Consider the following 19,657-nt stretch of genomic DNA (forward strand, 5'->3'; position numbering starts at 1 on the left):
TTAAGGACTTAAATTTAAGTGCCAAACTAGAAAACTTATGAAGAAAACATAGGAGAAAAGTTTCTTAACATTGGTCTTGGCAAGAATTTCCTGGATATGGTACCAAAAGCAGAGGCAATAAAAGCAAAAGTAGACAAGTGGGGTGACTTCAAACTAAAAAGCTTCTGCACAGCAAAAGAGACTATCGACAAAGTGAAAAGGCGAACTACAGAATGGGAGAGAATATTTACAAATCGTGTATCTGACAGGTTAATATTCGAATTATATACAGAACTACAACTCAGTAGCAACCCCCCTCCAAGCAATATAATTAAAAAATGAGCAAGGACTAGAACAGACATTTCTCCAAAGACACAAATGGGCAGCAGGTATGAAAAGGTACTCTACATTACTAATTGTCAAGGAAATGCAAAACCACAATGAGATATCACCTCAAATCTGTTTGGATGGCCATTACAAAAAAAAAGCCAGAAAATAAAAAGGTAAGAATGTGGAGAAAATGGAAGCCTTGTGCACTATTGGTAAGAATGCAAACGGTCTAGCTGCTATGGAAATAGTATGGAAGTTCTTCAAAAAATTAAAAGTGGAACTACTTTATGATCCAGCAATACTTGATCATATATAAACTACTATATTCTGTATTTTGCACTGAAGCAAACTGCAGCCCTACTTATACGACACTGCAAATGGAGTATTTAATCTCTGGTTTATTGAAAATTATGATCATTAGTCAGCCATTACAAGGTTGGAGGGATATAAAAAAGTGTTATAAGGATTGTAACTGAACAATGAATAGAATTAGCCAATGCTCTTCCAAGAAGCTGCCATTTGTTATCCCAAGGATATGATCGAAAGGACGTTTAGAACATCATTATTATAGAGGCGCCTGGTTGGCTCAGTGGGTTAAGCCTCTGCCTTTGGCTCAGGTCATGATCCTAGGGTCCTGGGATCGAACTCCACATGGGGCTCTCTGCTCAGCAGGGAGCCTGCTTCCTCCTCACTCTGCCTGCTTCTCTGCCTACTTGTGAACTCTGTCAAATAAATAAATAAAATCTTTAAAAAAATTTTTTTAATTGTTTTATATTAGTCACCATAAAATACATCATTAGTTTTTGATGAAGTGTTCCAAGATTCATTGTTTATGTACAACACCCAGTGCTCACGCAACACGTGCCCTCCTTAATACCCACCACCAGGCTCACCATTCTCCCACCCCCTCCCCTCTAAAACCCGCAGATTGTTTCTCAGAGTCCAGAGTCTCTCACAGTTTGTCTGGCCCTCTGATTTGCCCCAATTCACTCTTCCTTTCCTTCTCCTAATGTCCTCCATGTTATTCCTTATGTTCCACAAATAAGTGAAACCATATGATAACTGACTTTCTCCTAAAGGTGATTTCTAAAGTATATTTATAATCAGGAAACCATATGGTAAAATAATTTTCAGAAAGCAAAATTTAGTTTTCTCCCTCTTTTTCCAAGTGTACAACATAAAGCAGTAATTGAAATCAACCTATTAAGTTGATTCAGCTCTTCCTAAAATGCTCAAAATTGACTGTGCATCCCACACTAAACAAAAAGGATTAAAAATAAATAGCCCATTATTCCAATTCTTTCTACATAAAATATATTTTCCATAATTATATAGAGAGGAAATCTAAAAACTTCAAAACTGAGATTATACTATCTTCCATACAAACAATCTGAAGTATTAAAAAAAAGTCTTAAAAGTGATAGCAATATAGGGGCACTTGGCTGGCTGAGTTGGAAGAATGTGCCACTCTTGATGTTGGGGTCCTGAGTTCAAGCCCCACACTGGGTACAGAGGTTACTTGAACAAATAAATCAATAATTTAAAAAAAAAAAAAAAAGTGCTAGTTATGTATATATTTTTAATTTCTCTTTAACTCTAAGAAAAATATTTTCACTTCATGAAAAGGTACAGTAAATAAGAATCTCACAAAATTCCATTCAAATCATCTTCAACCTCATAATATTTCCTTGCTGTCTATATCATGCAAACAAGCAATGTTGTCAATGAGATTACACTGAAGTAAATATATTCTTTATATGTTACTGTATAAACCAAAGATGGACTGTTTTTCATGAGACTCTTGCACTATTAAGAACATAAATATGTACTCCTATCCAAAAACAAGAGGAATATTTTTTTTTTTTTTTTTTAAAGATTTTATTTATTTATTTGACAGAGAGAAATCACAAGTAGATGGAGAGGCAGGCAGAGAGAGAGAGAGAGGGAAGCAGGCTCTCTGCCGAGCAGAGAGCCCGATGCGGGACCCGATCCCAGGACCCTGAGATCATGACCTGAGCCGAAGGCAGCGGCTTAAACCACTGAGCCACCCAGGCGCCCCAAGAGGAATATTTTATAGTGGGTAACAAAATCATTCTTTGTCATATCACCTAAACCTAAAACAACTGAGACTTAAATATTATTCAAGCTTTTAGACTGCAGGGAAAAAAAAAATCCAAGAAAACTCTAATTATAACCTCAGAGGAACTCTTAGGATATATTTACAAAACTCTGCAAAGGCCTAATGGTATTTTCAAATAGAGTATTCCATTACTATAGAACAATAAATGAGGAAAATTAAGTTTCAGTTTCCCTAAGGTTCTCACCTGTATAATGCATCATCAATCTCCACAGATTCTGCTGATATGATGGGCAAATTTGTATTTGTACTGAAAAAAATAAAACACAACTTATAAGGGCAAGTATAGTTATTCAATATTCACATTCTATAATCTAATATTCAATTACACATGGCATTTACTAGATGGGATTTTACAAACCAGATATATATTTTGTTTTCCATCCCTTTATTTCCATTTTAAAAATAGGTCAAAATTAAATTCACTGACTGCCTACTCCGTGTGTATTGTAAAATTACAGCCAACGCTTTTATTCTTAGGTGTTATCAGATGTTGTTTTACACATATTCTGATGGATCTCTAGTTTAGCAGTTTTGTTGGGAGTGCCCCATACATCTTCTCCAACATCCATACATTGTTTTAAGTGCTTTAGAAGTACTAACTCTGTTAACCCTTACAATTTAATGAGACAGGCACTATTACCAACTCCACTGAACAGAGGAGTAAAACAGGCTCACAGAAGTTAATTTAAATAACTTGCCCAAGGTTCCAGAGTAGGTAAATGGTAGACCCAGAATGTAAACCTAAGCAGTCTAGCTCTTGATCACCATCCTCTGCTGCCTACTGCCTCATAGTAGGCATAATGAAAACACTCAACAGGTATCTGTTGAATGAATTTTAAAAATTAAAAAAAAAAGGGGGGGCTCCAGCTGGTTTGGTTGGTAGAGCATGCGAATCTTGATCTCAGGGTTATAAATTTGAGCCCTATGATGGGTGTAGAGATTATTTGAGGAAATTAAAAAAATTTTTAAAGAGCAGCATACTAGCATGATAAGATGTACTTAAAGTGATGTATCATTTACCATAGCTCATATTTTTCACAGCGTGGCATACAAAAATGAAAATGAAAACAGGATAAACACTGGGAAACTGAAATAGTTCCCAGGCAGAGGTGGGGGCACTTTGGCCTGAGACACAGTGACTGCTAAGATTAGTATCATTTTGGCAAAAATGTAATCCATTCCAGGTTCTGGGAAGCTCTAATTATCAATTACAGGATTCTAAAAATAATGGGAAGGCACAAAACTTAGGTTCTGAAACCCAATTTGGTATTGATTGATAAGCCAAAAGATCTGTAAACAGAGTTAATCAAAATGTTATCAGCTTCTAGCTAAGTGATACATGGATAACTCTTAGAAATATTTGATTCCAATTATGAAAGCAAACCAAGAGATAGCTGTATTTAGATCAAATAACGTCTAATTAAAACACACACATACACAATGTGCCCTGCTTTGGCACAGTAATGAAACACAAAAATAAGCAAAAATTTCCTTACAGGGGTTCCTTATTCCTGGTCTACTTTCACTGTCTAGTGGGCAAAGCTCCGCAGGAAAGGTGACATCAGCTCCGTTCTAACCAGCCTTGTCACTTAATGATCTGACTGGCACCTATTCTTCACAAAATCCTGCCTCACCGGAACGTTTCAAAAGTCATTTTTGGAATAACGTCTATAGGGCCATCAAAAATCCTTTAAATAAGGGGAGGTTTTGTCTGTATTACATAACACCCCCCACGGAAATGTGGCAGTGTTGGCCTGGGCACTACCACGGTACTGACAGCATCCAACCAGCGGAAAAGCTACAGGTTTACGGACAGTTTCCCATTAGCTCAGAATCCGGCACCCAGCCCTGGTACCTCTGGAATACCGAGTTCTGGTGGTGCGCGGTATGCAACTACCCGCTGTATTAATTACAAGACGACCGAAAAGGGCGCACACGAACATTTCCACCCCCGATTTTGCAGGCATGCAAAAGATGTGAGAAACCTCAACACCGACAGGCAAATAAGAATGAGTAACTCGTGGGTTTTTTTTCCCCGATTTTTTTTTTTTTTTTAACCGTAGTCATTGAGGCCTCAGGGTGTCCTGACCGCCTGTGATTCATCATTACCAAGTTCCCTCTGGTAACAGTTTTCAGAGGAGGATCCTGGCGCAGGATCCCGCACAGCGGCGCTCTTCGCTGTCATTTTCGCCGAAGGAACGAGGGACGGTGTCCGGCAACAAGGCGGCGAAGCTCACGCCGCGCGACCCGGGCCAGAACCCGCCGCCGCGCTCGCCGCACTCCGCCCCACCTCGCGTCCCCTCCCCCCAAACATGTCCGGTGACTGAGAGACGGCAGACCCCAGGCGGAACTGAGAGGGCGCCCAAAGCACCGACAAGCGGCCTTTCTCCTCAGCGAAGCCGGGAGCCGCCGAGGTCCGAACCCACGGCGCCACACCCACCGCGCGCGCTCCTCTCGCCTCCCGGGGCTGCCTCTGCCCGGCTCCGCGGCCTCGCGCGCGCTCCCTCCACGCCCCAGCGGGAGCCGCAGAAGCCGGCGCCCCGCTCCCGGCCGCCACCCCTCGCGGCTTCGCGCTCACACTCCTCCTCTCACCTGACGGCCCCCCAGGACGAGCAGGACGCCTCTTCCCTCTGAGGTGCGGCCACCGGCTCGGACGCCTCCATCGCCTCCAAGAGACGCCGCCGCCGCTGGATACGGGTAGGCAGCGAAGGGGGTGGGACCGCGGGGGTCAAGGGGCGGGTGATGACATCACCGGAGGGGGCGGGGCCGGGGAAGCGCGCCGCCGGCCGGAGCCTTCCCGTCAACCCCAGGGGTGTCCTGGTTTCCGGTTTGGGTGTGGCCGCGGGGGAGCGGGATGGGCCTCGCCGCAGGTGTGCTCCGGGAGCGTCTGGGCTGCGACCGAGCTTCTCGCGGATGGGGTGGGCCGAAGGAGCGAAGTTACGCGGTGCCGCAGGCTCTGGGGGAGGCACAGAGGTTCCAGTGGCCGGCAAAGGGATGGGGTTGCGTAGCCCTGAGAGGAAGCCCCTTCATTTAGTAAATACAAAACCGAAAGTTGGTAGCGGGTAGCTCCCGATTTTCGGGGTTTCCGGGGTTCCATTTTAAAACGTTAGACGTAAACGTACGATCGTGGGCGTCCCGTGCGTGCCGGGCACTGCCGCAGATGGACTCGAGTCGTGGTTTTTAGAGCTGTGAGTGACATCGTCGTCCGGTTTGCTTCCACTTCACAGGCGAGGGAGAAGAGCTTCCAGACGGCCGGAGTGACTTGGTCAAGGTCACAGACAGGTCACTGTCAGACTAAGTTCTGGACACCTACGGACTCATCTATTTTTTTCTGTTGGTTCCCCTTTCCCCTTTCTTAGAAAACAACAAGAACCATTAGTACTCAACATTAAGGTTTGTCTTTCATTCTCAACTACATTTGAGGAAACGTCTGTAGAATTTTAAAAAATTAGAATGTACGTTGATTTTATATCCGCGTCTGTAATGTACGGTATTTTTTAATTGGAATCTTCTTCCTCTCTGGTGTAGAGAGAGGGTGGAGGCAAAACGGCATTATCCTTTGTTCTCTTCATTCTCATTTCAACATCGAACGTTTCCAAATACCTGGAAACTTGATGCTGCGTGTCTCTGGCATTTTTCAGGTTTCTTAATCTCGTTCTGTACCTTTTCTACATGGTAATTAAAAGGAACTCGGTCTGTGTCCCATCTTTGAACATTATATGTAGTGCTAAGCTTGTACTATGTATATGGCACATTGTTATACAATACAACACTTGATATGGTATCAATATTTGATGAGACTATTGTCATAAAACCTTCCTGAAGAATTACTCGAGAATGAACATCAGACAACCAAAATGACTAGAGGACCCAAGGATGGGCTCCGGTTCTTTCTAGGAAATCATAAACGGTTACATGCATTAGGTTTTGTGTTCCTTCTGGTTTATTCTTTTTTTCTTTTGTAATATTAATACAATATTACTGACTATATTTGTTTTGGTGTACTTTTCATCTCTGTAACTCATTTATTTTATAATTGGGTATTTGTACCTCTTAATTCCCTTCACCTATTTTACTCACCCTACCCACCCCATTTCTAGTTTATTCTTTAAAAAAATTTTTTTTATTAAGGTGATTTCTTTTAGAGAGAGAAAGCAAGCTTGCAGTTGGGAGCAGGGGTAGAAGGAGGGGGAATAAGTGACTCCTCAAGCAGACTCTACGCTAAGCACAGAGCCCGTCACAGGGCTCAAGCCCAGGAACCTGAGATCATAACCTGAGCCAAAATCAAGAGTTGGTCGCTCAACTGACTGAGCCACTCAGGCGCTCCTTAATTTGTTCTTTATTACTAATTCTTCTGAGATCTATCACCTCATTTGTGAATTTTTTCCCACCCTTTTGAGATAATTAACAAAACTCTAAGATATTTTAACTGTGCAATGTGATGATTTGATAAAAATATACATTGTAAAAGGATTCCTGCCATCTAGCTGAGTTTTTCTAATTCTGAATTGTGTTGTTCTTTGCTACTTTTTATTTTTTTTTTTTGTTTAGGTAGTTTAAAAATAGTAAGTTTTGATCTATTTTTGTGGCACATCTTTCAGGTATGTTTTCATCATCTGTAATGATGATGTTATGCCCTTTTTTAAAAATAATAATTTTGTATAGTATTTGAGCTTGGAGCGTTTTTTTGTTGTTCATTTTTGTCAAATTATTACTCCCGAATTTTTAGTATGGGCGAGGCTTCCTCATTCAGAAGGCTAAGTCCATTAGTAAAAGAACATATATTAAGAAAGTCGAGTTTCTAATTTATTGCAGGGAGGGAGTTCACATTCACACTTTGTTCACCAAACAAAGGAATAGATAGGAATTCCTTTGTTATAGGAATTTGGGGAAGTGTGGAATTTAGAAGAAATTGAAATGAAGTAGTGGTGTGTAGGCTCAAAAGAAAGTGAGGCTTTTGTAAAGGGGTCTCCATTCTTTCTGGACTCCAACATAGACACAGGCTGCAGTTTTCCTGGAAACTGCAGTTTAAAAAGTTGTGTCTTTTGTCCACAAACCCCTTTTTAAAAATTTTTTATTTATTTATTTTTTGGGGGGCCGAAACCCGGGAATGAACAAACCCCTTTTTTTAAAGTTCTGCCCCTGGGTTGGAAGTAGAGACTGCTGCTCTGTGTTAAATGATATAGGTCATCTAGCTAAGATTAGGATATTTTAATCTTAATGGATTGATTTCAAAGAGCAAGCTTTTAGACAATCTGTGATTTTAGAGAAAAAGGTTCTTTGTGAGTAAAAAAAAAAAGAGAGTAGCAGTTTAAAACCCCCAAAGTCAGGGGGTTTTCAGACAATTTACACAGCATGTTTGTGGGAAAAATATTATCTTCTGTTAACTTTACAGCTGGCTTTACCTGCATCTATTATCTATACCTGATGAATAGCAAAGCAGATTTATGCATTCTTAGTCCAAGTTTATCTTTCCTTTCTCACAGTGATGAAGTTTTAGAATATAAGTGAGGTTTAGTGGGGTAGAGTCTGGAGCTGATGGCCAAGAAAGAATTCTTGAGACGTCTTTGGTGCAAAATGATGGTTTATTAAAGCTGGGGACAGGACCCGTGGGTAGAAAGAGCTGCTGCCTTGGGGATTGTGAGGGATGGATTATTATATACTATGGGGTTGGGGGAGGTAAGGAAAAGGGAGGGTTTGAAAGAACTTTCCTATATTAAAGAAGACACGCAGGATACCAGAGCTTTGCTATTTGTCTAGATAAGGTTGTTTTTTCTTTTTGTAAGGTATTAGTAGTATGATAGTGGAAAGCTTCGTGGAGGAATGTCACACTCCTGCTATTAAACGTCCTTATAAATTAGCTTTAGGTTTGGAAGAAATTTAACCTTATTTACACTTCCCTGTGCCTCAGCCTCCCTCCATTTTATGGAGGGGAAGATGACGTTAAGGCTTCAGGAACTGAGTTATGGGTCTTGGAAGTTAGGCTATTGATAAGAAAGCATCTTCTTTGTAAATCACTAGGATATTTGTAAACTAAGGGGGACTTAGGTCTTGCAGGATTGTGATCTCTATAAATTAACTATTTGTTTTTCCTTTAGGGCATCCAGGAATGCCTGAGGAAATGTTGCATATATCTCATGGGGGGTTTGCGGGGTGTCATCTTCTGCTTTGTCCTCAGCTTGACTCTGTTCCCTTATCAACAGCTTTCAATAAAACTTATCTAACATCAAAAAGCTCTCTTTTCTGCTGCTTCTGTGAAATATTAAAAAAAATGTAGTTTGATTTTGTGATTTCCTGACTCTTCCCTTCTCAATTTTCATTTGTCAAAGACCCACTGTCTCTTTCCTTTATTTCTGTGTCCCTGTGCTGCATATATATATATATATATATATATATATATATATATATATATATATGTTTTCATAGTTATATTTTGAAGGCATAATACAATAATTTATTTTAAAATATTTTGGCATAATTTTAGAAATTTTAAAATTAGAAAAGTTGCAAATGTAAGGCAGAGTTTTTTTCTTTTTAATTTTTAAATTTTTTTATTAACATATAATGTATTTTTAGCCCCAGGGGTACAGGTCTGTGAATCTCCAGGTTTACACATTTCACAGCACTCACCATAGCACATACCCTTCCCAATGTCCATAACCCCACCACCCTCTCCCAACCCCCTCCCCCCAGCAACCCTCAGTTTGTTTTGTGAGATTAAGAGTCACTTATGGTTTGTCTCCCTCCTGATCCCATCTTGTTTCATTTATTCTTTTCCTACCCCCAACCCCCCCCACCCCAACGTTGCATCTCCCCTTACATCAGGGAGATCATATGATAGTTGTCTTTCTCCTATTGACTTATTTCCCTAAGCACAATACCCTCTAGTTCCAAATGGCAAGATTTCATTTCTTTTGATGGCTGCATAGTATTCCATTGTATATATATACCACTTCTTCTTTATCCATTCATCTGTTGATGGACATCTAGGTTCTTTCCATAGTTTGGCTATTGTGGACATTGCTGCTATAAACATTCAGGTGCACATGCCCCTTCGGATCACACATTTATATCTTTAGGGTAAATACTCAGTAGAGCTATTGCTGGGTGGTAGGGTAGCTCTATTTTCAACTTTTTGAGGAACCTCCATGCTGTTTTCCAGAGTGGTTGCACCAGCTTGCATTCCCACCAATAGTGTAGGAGGGTTCCCCTTTCTCCATATCCTCACCAGCGTCTGTCATTTCCTGACTTGTTAATTTTAGTCATTCTGACTAGTGTGAGGTGGTATCTCATTGTGGTTTTGATTTGTATTTCCCTGATGCCAAGTGATACTGAACACCTTTTCATGTGTCTGTGGGCCATCTGGATGTCTTCTTTGCAGAAGGGCAGAGAATTTTTATATACACTTCACTCAGCTCCCTCTAATGATAACATATAACCATGGTACATTTGTCAATGGAATTTTTAAAAAAGATTTTATTTATTTATTTGACAGAGAGACAGAGAGAGAAAGGGAATATAAGCAGGGGGAGTGGGAGAGGGAGAAGCAGGCTTCCCGCTGATCAGGGAGCCTGATGCGGGGCTCAATCCCATGACCCTAGGATCATGACCTGAGCCAAAGGCAGATGCTTAATGACTAAGCCACCCAGGTGCCCCAAAACAAAGGAATTGATATTGGTAAAATACTCCTAAATAGCTATACACTTTATCTGTATTTCACCAGTTTTTCACTAATGTTATTTTTTTCTGTTCTGGATCCAATCCAAGATACAACAATGCATTTAAAATCTCCCCATCTTGATCATTATACGGTTTACATTGTTATGAATATCTTCCTGAAGTCTTAAATGCCAATTGGATTTCTATAAATCAAATAGTTCACATATAGGAAGTACTGAGTCCCAAGGTCAGAACTTCATGAACATAGTTGGAAAACAGCCAACCTCCTGCGTTTTGAGGCAGGTTTCTTTGCCCAAAGGTATTGCAGTAGCTTGAACTGGCTTGAAGCTAACTATTTAGAAGAACCCAGAGAAATTCCTTTGTGAAGGAAATAAACCTTTACAAAATGCAAATATTCTTAAATTGTCTATGAATTGGAATATGTACATAATACATTTTCCTGAAATATTTTTAAAATATTGCCTGCAGAGCAATAAATAGACAAATCATAGGTTAAAAATTAAATATAACTTTCCAAGACACTTTTCTTATTTGACTTAACTACTTATGCAACAGTAAATGGAGGTAAAATGTAATAAATGATACTCCTAATTTTAACTTGCTATTATTGATAGAAAACAGGTAACAAACCTAAAAATCCCTAAGAGAGGCTTCAGATCCTTGTGGCTTTCTAGGAAATGTCCTGTATGTGCATTAGGTTCTGCCCTAATTGGAGGATAAGGTCACCTTCATAAAGAAAATTCGTTTTATGGGGAGCCTGGGTAGCTCAGTCATTAAGTGGCTGCCTTCAGCTCATGATCCCAGGGTCCTGGGATTGAGCCTCACATAGGGCTCCCTCCTCAGCAGGAAGCCTGCTTCTCCCTCTCCTACTCCCCTGCTTGTGTTCCCTCTCTTGCTATGTCTCTCTCTGTCAAATAAATAAATAAAAATCTTTTTTTAAAAAGCCTTTATAATAGAGGACATTCAAAGCCCTATTCCAAAGATCCAAATTCAGCCACAATCACTGTTCACCATCACACTCAGATTGCCTCCCAAAGTTACACTTTTTTTTTTTTTTTTCTTGACGGAAACAATGTTCACATGGTCCTCTTCATCCTTGGCTTATTTTCCCACCTTCAGTTTGATAACCAGAACCTCTAGCCCAGGGGCCATCAAAATTCAGCACATACCAGAATCACTTGGCTAGCCTGTTAAAGCACAGATTGTGGACCCCACCTAGCATTCCTGCTTCAGTATGCCTGGGTAGGGCCTGAGAATTTGCATTTCTAACAAATTCCCTACGGATGTGTATGTGTGGTGCTGCCAGACCTATGACCATATTTAGCACTGCTCTAACCTGCTTCCTCTAGTGTGTGCTTTGCACATGTGTGTATATGTTCTCTTTTTCGCTCTCTGCCTGTCATTTACTACCAAGGGAGAGAGGACAGACAGACAGACAAGAATCCCTAGCCCTGAGCCCATATAATATCAGGTAGAAGGGAAGGAACACAGAATGAAACTGAGAAAGAACTGCGAGTGACATGGGAAGAAAACCAGGAGGGGATGGTTTCACAGAAATAAGGGTGTCTCAGCTGGGAAGTGAATAGCTGTAGGATTCCATCACTATCCAGTTCCACTCATGTATTGATGCTGGGCTTTCTCCTCAAATTCTTAAAAACTTACCCTTCTTCCTTTTAAGGGGAATTAAAAATGTACTAGACTAATGAAAAGTAGGATTTCCACACAGAGTGGTTATTCAGATAGAGGCTCAGCACTGTTGAGGACATTGACTATTTTCATGAGTGATCAAGGGAGGATGTGCAGAATTCTGAAAATGGAAGGCTATCACTAGATAATGATAAGGAAGCCATCAATAGGTTGCCTGCATGAGGGCAATGTGCTTTACTCAGTTGAAGGAAGAAGGATGGCCCTCAGACATCAGTTTAGCTTCCACGAAGCTCCCTTGTGCTTGGCACTCTCCTGACCCACTGCCATGTCATGTAGTTTCTCATAAGTCAAGCCTACTCTTCCATCTCTCTCTACTCCAGTATTTTCCCACATATGATGAAGTCCTTCTCCACCTGAGCTCCTTAAAGAGAGAATGGACAGTTGTTTGAATATTGATGAGCACTACAGTAAGTCCAGAATAGAGAAATCACCATTAGTTTTGATAGTAGGGTGATTTTTGGTGGCCTTGGTAAGAGTTTCAGTGGAGTAGAAGGAACAGAATCCAGGTTAACATATGTTGAAGATTAAAAGGGGAAGTAAGGAAGAGGAGTGATCAGCCGTGGACAACTCTCGAGTTGTCCATTTTTCTGTTAAGAATAGAAAAATGGATTGTGGATAGTGAATCAGATATATAATTGAGGATTTTTTTAAATGATGTGAGATGATAAAGTATTTTTCTATGCCAATGGGAGTGATTTAGTAGAGAGGGAAAGACTGATGGTGTAGGAAAGAGATCTGAAGAAATTATGCCCTTGAAAGTTGAGAGGGAATGGTATCTAGAACAGAGGCGGATGGATTGGCCTTTAAGTGGAGCCGGGAAAAGTCTTCCGTTGTAATAGGAGAATACAGAGAACGGGATGTCCTTGAGGAAAGTTTATAGATTTAGTAGTGAGAAGTTGAGAGATCTCTCCTCTGATGGATCTTTGTCAGTTTCTGCATTTGTATTTCTCTGAGATCTATTTCTATTGAATGTGAAAGTGTTATTCTGATGGTGGTGGTATTTTGTCAAATAGCAGGTTATGGGATTGTTATCACAGTAGACTTGGGAAGACTTTGTGAAGTAGTTCTGGGAACTACATCTATTGGGGTAAGCAGTTGTTTATAGAGAAACCAGCTATTAGTAAAGATAGAAAGCTCAGCCTAGAAAGTGGAACACATCTAACATATTTAGTGATAAATAATGAGAAGTTGAGGGGAACTGCTAATAATGGGGAAAGAAGTAGTTGAGAGTATAGCAAGATACCCATTACGTGGGTGGAGCACAATAACTAGAACTATATAAACGCAGGCAGCATTAAAAATTTTGGTACACAGCCTGGCATATAGTTTGCAGCTGTGATGTCTGAAATCAGATAGCATGTCCTTCCCTAGTTAAAGCTGATTTAGGAACAGAGCTCAGTCCCAAGTGTGATGGAAAGGAGGCGTTAGAATGGCAAATATGAGGCACGACCTCATTCTAGCAAGTATAACTTTCTGGAGAGGTCATCAAGATGGTGAACTTGGCAAGAAAATAAGATTTTATCCTTTTACTAGGACTAATGTATAAATTTGGGAAGTGGAAAGTGACCTAGAAATAATATAGGGGTGGGGGCCTGAATGGGTTATTTGGTTAAGCATCTCACTCTTGATCTCAGCTCAGGTCTTGATCTCTGTGTCTTGAGTTCAAGCCCTGTGTTGGGTTCCATACTGGGCTTGGAGCCTACTTAAAAAGAAAAAAAAAAAGGGGGTTTATTTCCTTCCTATCAGAGGATTCATGTTTTCTGGGGCCTGAAGTTTTTATAGTTTTGAGAGCTCTCTGTAATACATAAGTGGGTATAAAAGGAAAAAAAAAATTGTTAGAATGAGAAAGGAAATCACAAATTATAAAAAGTTGACAAATACCATAAACATCAATCTATAAAAATAATGAAATAATTTTAACCATTAATTCCTTGCCATAATCTAAAGTACTTTTTTCCCTAAGCTATTTTGAATGTAAACTCTCTAATTATGTTTTTATGTAATAGGGTTTTATAATTTAACTTTCTATATATTTATAATTTAAAAGCTTTCTTTCAATTTCACAATTCTTTATTAGTAATGACCTCTGATACATTGAGATGCATAAAACAGACATACTTGATGTATTTGGTACTGCATATACTTGTGTCCTACAAATACAGAAATTCAGGTACATTGTACATTTTCAGTCAAAAAGGAAAAAATATAGGGGAGTTTATATTTGTATACGCTGCATTGTTGAGTATATTTCTGAACAGAGAATTTCCATTTTGACTCGGATTTGATGAGGACCAAATCTTTTCCTTATTATTCTCCATGTGGAGTAATTAGTTTTCTATTGTTGCATAATTAATTACCACAAACATAGCAACGTAAAGCAACACACATTTCTTATGTCACAGCTTCTGTGGCTACACAGTCCTGGAGGGACCCTGGGTCCTCTGCTCAGGGTGTAATCCTCATCAGGCTGTAATCAAGACGTGGGCCAGGCTGTGCTCTTCTCTGGAGGATGGACTAAGGAGGAATCCACTTCCAAGTTTATTCAGGTGTGTTGGCAAAATTCACTTTCCTGCATTTGTGTGACTGAGGACCCAACCATCATGGGAAGCTACCCATAAGTCCTAGCGGCTGCCCACGATGTCTTCTCTGCAGAGGTAGTTCCCAGCATGGCTGTTTGCTTTTTCAAGAGCAGCAGAATATTTGGTTCCAGTCAGCAAAGATGGAGTCTTATATAACAGAACATAACCATGGGAATGACACCCCATCACCTTTGCCTTATATTATAACCCAACCAAGGGAGTCACATCCCATGAGCTTTGCCATAAGTAAAGCATGGTTGGAAGCAAATCACAGGCTCCATCTGCCCTCAGAGTGGATTATACAAAGTTGTGATTTATTGGGAAATACTTTAAGGTGTTCATCCTGACGACTGGAAAAATTTTCCATAGACCAGGTTCTGTACATTTTATATCCTGTTTTCCCTCCGTGACCCACATAGTTCTGGTGCTGTATGTGCTGTATGTCTGGACACATTTATATCATGACATGACCTCTGACCTTACACTTCCCTGCCACTATGAGAAATAAATCAGTATGATGGCTGCCGATATTTTATCTAGCGCTGTGCCTAGGAGCTTACTATGACGGTTAGCAGTGACTTAACTGTACATGAAAGTGACCAAGAGCCACATAATATACCTCTAGATTCAATGTTAATATATCCCTATTTTAACTCACCCTTGGCAGGATCCTACAGATATCCATGGCCGTTCCAAAACTGACTCCTCTGAGGGGAAGAGTGCAACAAAGGGAAACAAAAAGGGAAAGAGATAGTCTTAACCCATTGCAATTATAATATCTTATTTTTGTAAATTTTATAAAAATATATGACATTCCCAGGGCCTCAGGAGGGAACTGAGTAAGTAAGGAACTTGAAGTTAAGTTTTATTAGTGTCATGGAAAATCTGCTTCAGATTGCCACATATTTAATTACTAATTTATTTGACAGTTATTCTCTGGATCTGAAGTGATAGCCAGAATTTTAAAAACTTATGAAAATTTCTTACCCAGTGGAATGATAAAAAACAGGCAAACGAAAAACAGGGACAAAAAGTTCCCAAGAAAGTAAATTGAGCAGAAGCCATCCTCTGCATCTACTGAACATTCCAATTACTGGAGTTTAAAATATTTGGATTTAGATTATGGAAAAAATAAAATCTGTTCTTTCCCCTAAGGCTATATTTACTATGCAATTACTATGCTATGATGATAACTGTATGTAGTCTGTATATTTTGTATTAAATTGTATTCTATTTAAACTTTGTGGTATATGTATTTTCAATTTTACTTTGATAGTAGAAATCACTGCTGCTTTCTGGCCTCCAAAACATTCTCTTTCTGCTCTTAGGACACAGAAAGAGAGAGACAGGACAGAGAGAGAAAAGAGAAGTAGGAGAGGTAGGGGGGAGAGAGAGAAAGAGAGAGAGTGGGAAAAGAGAGAGAGAGAATGAAGTACATTCTTTATTTTTGTTATCTGATAACTAAATATTCAGGGAAAGGAGCCCTGCCTCCCTAAAATGAAACATACCCTTAAGGTGTTTAAGGTAATCCCCCTCTCCTTTGCTAGTGATTGGTTTAGAATTGGCCATGTGTTCCAATTCTAGTTCATTTAAAAGTAGGTGCTGAAAGTTCTGGGAAGGAGAGCCATGTCTGAGACTTAGAATGGCAACTGACTCCTAAGGAAAGCCTTGTGGAAGCAGAGAAAATGACTCAAAGCTCTGAATTAACCAATTCTGTATGCTTACCTATGAACGTCCTGTAACATGAGATGAAAACATGTGACTTCTATGGCGATTCACAGACCTGAACCCTTGGGGCTAATAATACATTAGATGTTAATAAAAAAAAATAAAAAATTTTAGTGAACCATGAGAGACTATGGACTCTGAAAAACAATCTGAGGGTTTTGAAGGGGTGGGGGGTGGGAGGTCAAGGTACCAGGTGGTGGGTATTAGAGAGGGCATGGATTGCATGGAGCACTGGGTGTGGTACAAAAACAAAGAATACTGTTATGCTGAAAATAAATTGAAAAATTAAAATAAATAAATAAATAATTTTTTAAAAAGTCAAATAAAAAATTAAAAAAAGTCACTTCTAATCTGTTGTTTCTTTTTTTTCTTTTTTTTTTTTTAAGATTTTATTATTTATTTGACAGAGAGAGATCACAAGTAGGCAGAGAGGCAGGCAGATAGAGAGAGAGAGGAGGAAGCAGGCTCCCTGCTGAGCAGAGAGCCTGATGCGGGACTCGATCCCAGGACCCTGAGATCATGACCTGAGCTGAAGGCAGCGGCTTAACCCACTGAGCCACCCAGGCGCCCTAATCTGTTGTTTCTAATACGGCAGAAAACACTCTAACAGTTTTAACAGCAGAATGTTTAACAGTAGAAAACACTCTAACAGAAATAGTGACATGTAAAATACAAACACACACACAAATAACATTATTTTTTTTCTCATTATGAAAGCAATATGTGTTCATTCTGGAAATTTGGAATTATAGGAATTCACAAGAAAGATTAAAAAAAATCACTCAGAGATAACGATATCAATAGTTTTTATATATATTCTATTGAACCTATACATGCATTTTATATATTACATAACTTTAAAAATTAGGCTAATAGTTTTAAACTTGATTTTTTAAACTTAATAACCCTAACAATTGAAGATTTAAATAAATTAGTTTTAATTAGAGATTAAACTCAACCTTATTCTTTTATTTAGTTTCCTATGGACACAATTTTTAGTAATTAGACAAGTTCAAAGAATTGGCTCAAAATTTGAAATTAGGCTAAAGATAAAACAGATGAAATTCTAAACGTATTTTAACTGCCCATAAATATTATCTTTATGATTACAAAGTAAATTGTGAGATCATGTCACTTTAAAGAATTTCCTACCTCATTTACACCTTAGAAAATAAAGTTTGTGATACTACCTCATTTGTGATCCTACCTCATTTATACCTATATATATATATATATATATACACATATATATGTACACACATATATATATACATATATATACTCCTTAGAAAGTAAAGTTTGTGATACCCATTCCTTTTCCGGTATTTTTTTTTCCTTCTTAGTTGGAGGAGCTAATTCAATTTCAGCTCTGTTTCTTAAGCTGAAATTGAATTAGTGCAATCATTGTTCAATTCATTGTCATCCATTTATATCATTTATTGACTAAATTGAATTGCAAGAGGAAACCCAAATTATAGCCAGTTTTATATGCTAAGTAAAAGAAGATAGCCTAGATAAAATCTTAATTATCTATATATTGGATTCACTCTACAGAGCATATCCTTTTTTTTACAAGGAATCTTCATCTTTTATTATGATTGGAAATAGAGCAAATGACTGTAATATCAAATAGTGAATGTTCTCTGTTGAATGGTATATCTTTAATTTAATGCCACATTTACCTTTTGAGCTATAAATTTTAATTTACATATCCGTATTATAATTTATGGACTGCAATATTTATATAATATACTTACTTCTGAAAAGTTTTTCATTATATAAGTAGCCTTAAGAAAATTTCTGAGTCTGAAATGGTGAGTAACCAAATTGAAACAATCCAGTTTAATAGTACCATTAGTATGCATACATATAAGCAAATGAATACACTCATTTTTTTTTGAAAAATATTTATTTACTTGAGAGAGAGTGAGAGAGAGCACAGAGGGAGAGGGAGAAGCAGACTCCCCACTGATCAGGGAGCCCTATGAAACCCCTTTCAGGATAATGTTTCTGAATGCATAAAATAATACAAATAGAAATAAGAGGAAAGCAGTTGCATTGAAATACAGCTTTGTATATGGACCATAGGTTATAAACCCCTGCACCAAATTTTGAATAGCCCTTTAGTTAATGTATCAAAAATGCCTGAGAACATACCTAAAGAAAACAGTTTCTTAAACATCCAAGAGCCAAGCTGATGTATGTGTTCATTAAGCACATATCTAATGAAGCCCTTAAATTACGTCTTATATATGTGTGTTATTTTGTCTTTAAATCTGGAAGCAAGAATTATCATCAATTTAGGATTAAGTATATGATAAAGATTAAAGAAGAAGATTGATTTGCTGTGGCTTATCAATGGTATTGTGTCACCTGGTAGAACTGTTAAATCTTTAAAAGATTTTACTTATTTATTTGAGAGAGAGCATGAGAGAGCAGAAGGTCAGAGGGAGAACCAGACTCCCCACGGAGCTAGGCGCCGGATATGAGACTCGATCCTGGTACTCCAGGATCATGACCTGAGCTAAAGGCAAGTTGCTTAGCCAACTGAGCCACCCAGGCACCCTAAATCTTTGCATCAATATACATGACTTAAAAGTTAACTTTGAGCATTTTAGCATGTTACAAATTTTGAGCCTTGCCCAACTCAACTGTAGAGTTGGCACATGGATTGATTAATTAAAGGTATGGGCTTAGTAAAATAGAAAATATGAATGAAAGAGTAGAAGGAAGGAGCTGAATCGTGGCAAATAGGATCAGTGAAAGTGGAATCGGAAAAATAATGTAAGATATGGAAACACACACACACACAGTCACACTGAAGAGTATGTATGAGAAGAGAAAAATAAGGAAAGACTACCATTAGTTTGATTAGTAATTTGCTTTCCACAGTTTAATTGCTCTGGAAAACTTGAAATTATATTTCATCTTTGAGTGCCACTACATATCTCATATGAATATAATGGTATTTTGCCTATTTTTAGAGAAGTTAAATGAAGGCTGAATTTCTTTAAAGTCCTTTATAAACTTTTCTTGTCATGTATATTATATTCTCATAATTTTCATCCTTCCCCTTTCTCATGGAACAGGTAGAAATAGGCCTGAATTAAAAGAGGTACAGTGCCCACATATTTTGAAAACCATACCACTTAATGTGAATATTAGTAGGTGTTAGTTACACATTTACAGTTTTTCTTTTCCTTTTTTCAATACTTTGTTGGTCTCTTTGACCTGTATATATTAAAACTGTAGTGTTCAGTGTTCTTAAGTATCAAATATCTTTTCACTTATGTTTTTGGTTAATTTCTTATTTTTCTCAGGGACTTCTGATTTTACTTTAGTAAAATTTTACTTTAGTAAAATCAGAAGATAGAAAAAAAATCTCTCACATTAAAACAGAGGGTATATTATGTATAAAACATAATCAGTCTTTTCTTTATTGTATTTAAAAACAGTGTTATTACTCCAGTTAATTACCACGAACTCCATTGACCATGCATCCTGGAGGAATGTT

General features: G+C 38.5%; 1 protein-coding gene and 1 long non-coding RNA gene across 3 annotated transcripts in view; one reads left to right on the forward strand and one right to left on the reverse strand.

The window, feature by feature from the left end:
* Positions 1 to 5,112, reverse strand: part of UBA6 (ubiquitin like modifier activating enzyme 6) — an 83,974-nt gene extending 78,862 nt beyond the window's left edge. Inside the window, exons 1-2 of one of the 2 annotated variants that reach the window (XM_032334460.1) lie at positions 5,042 to 5,112; positions 2,634 to 2,696 (exon numbers count right to left, since the gene is read on the reverse strand). In XM_032334460.1, the coding sequence (XP_032190351.1) occupies positions 2,634 to 2,696; positions 5,042 to 5,112 (134 nt within the window). Of the gene's footprint in view, positions 1 to 2,633; positions 2,697 to 4,558; positions 4,667 to 5,041 lie in introns of those variants that run through there. The other variant, XM_032334461.1, reaches the window with a different exon arrangement.
* On the forward strand, positions 5,062 to 16,591 carry LOC116585140. Its single transcript, XR_004283481.1, has 3 exons — positions 5,062 to 5,146; positions 5,677 to 5,842; positions 16,551 to 16,591. It is a non-coding gene; the product is annotated as an uncharacterized LOC116585140 (long non-coding RNA).
* The last annotated feature ends 3,066 nt before the right edge of the window (positions 16,592 to 19,657 follow it).

The sequence above is a fragment of the Mustela erminea genome, chromosome 2, assembly GCF_009829155.1.
Source record: "Mustela erminea isolate mMusErm1 chromosome 2, mMusErm1.Pri, whole genome shotgun sequence".
Lineage (NCBI taxonomy): Eukaryota > Metazoa > Chordata > Mammalia > Carnivora > Mustelidae > Mustela > Mustela erminea.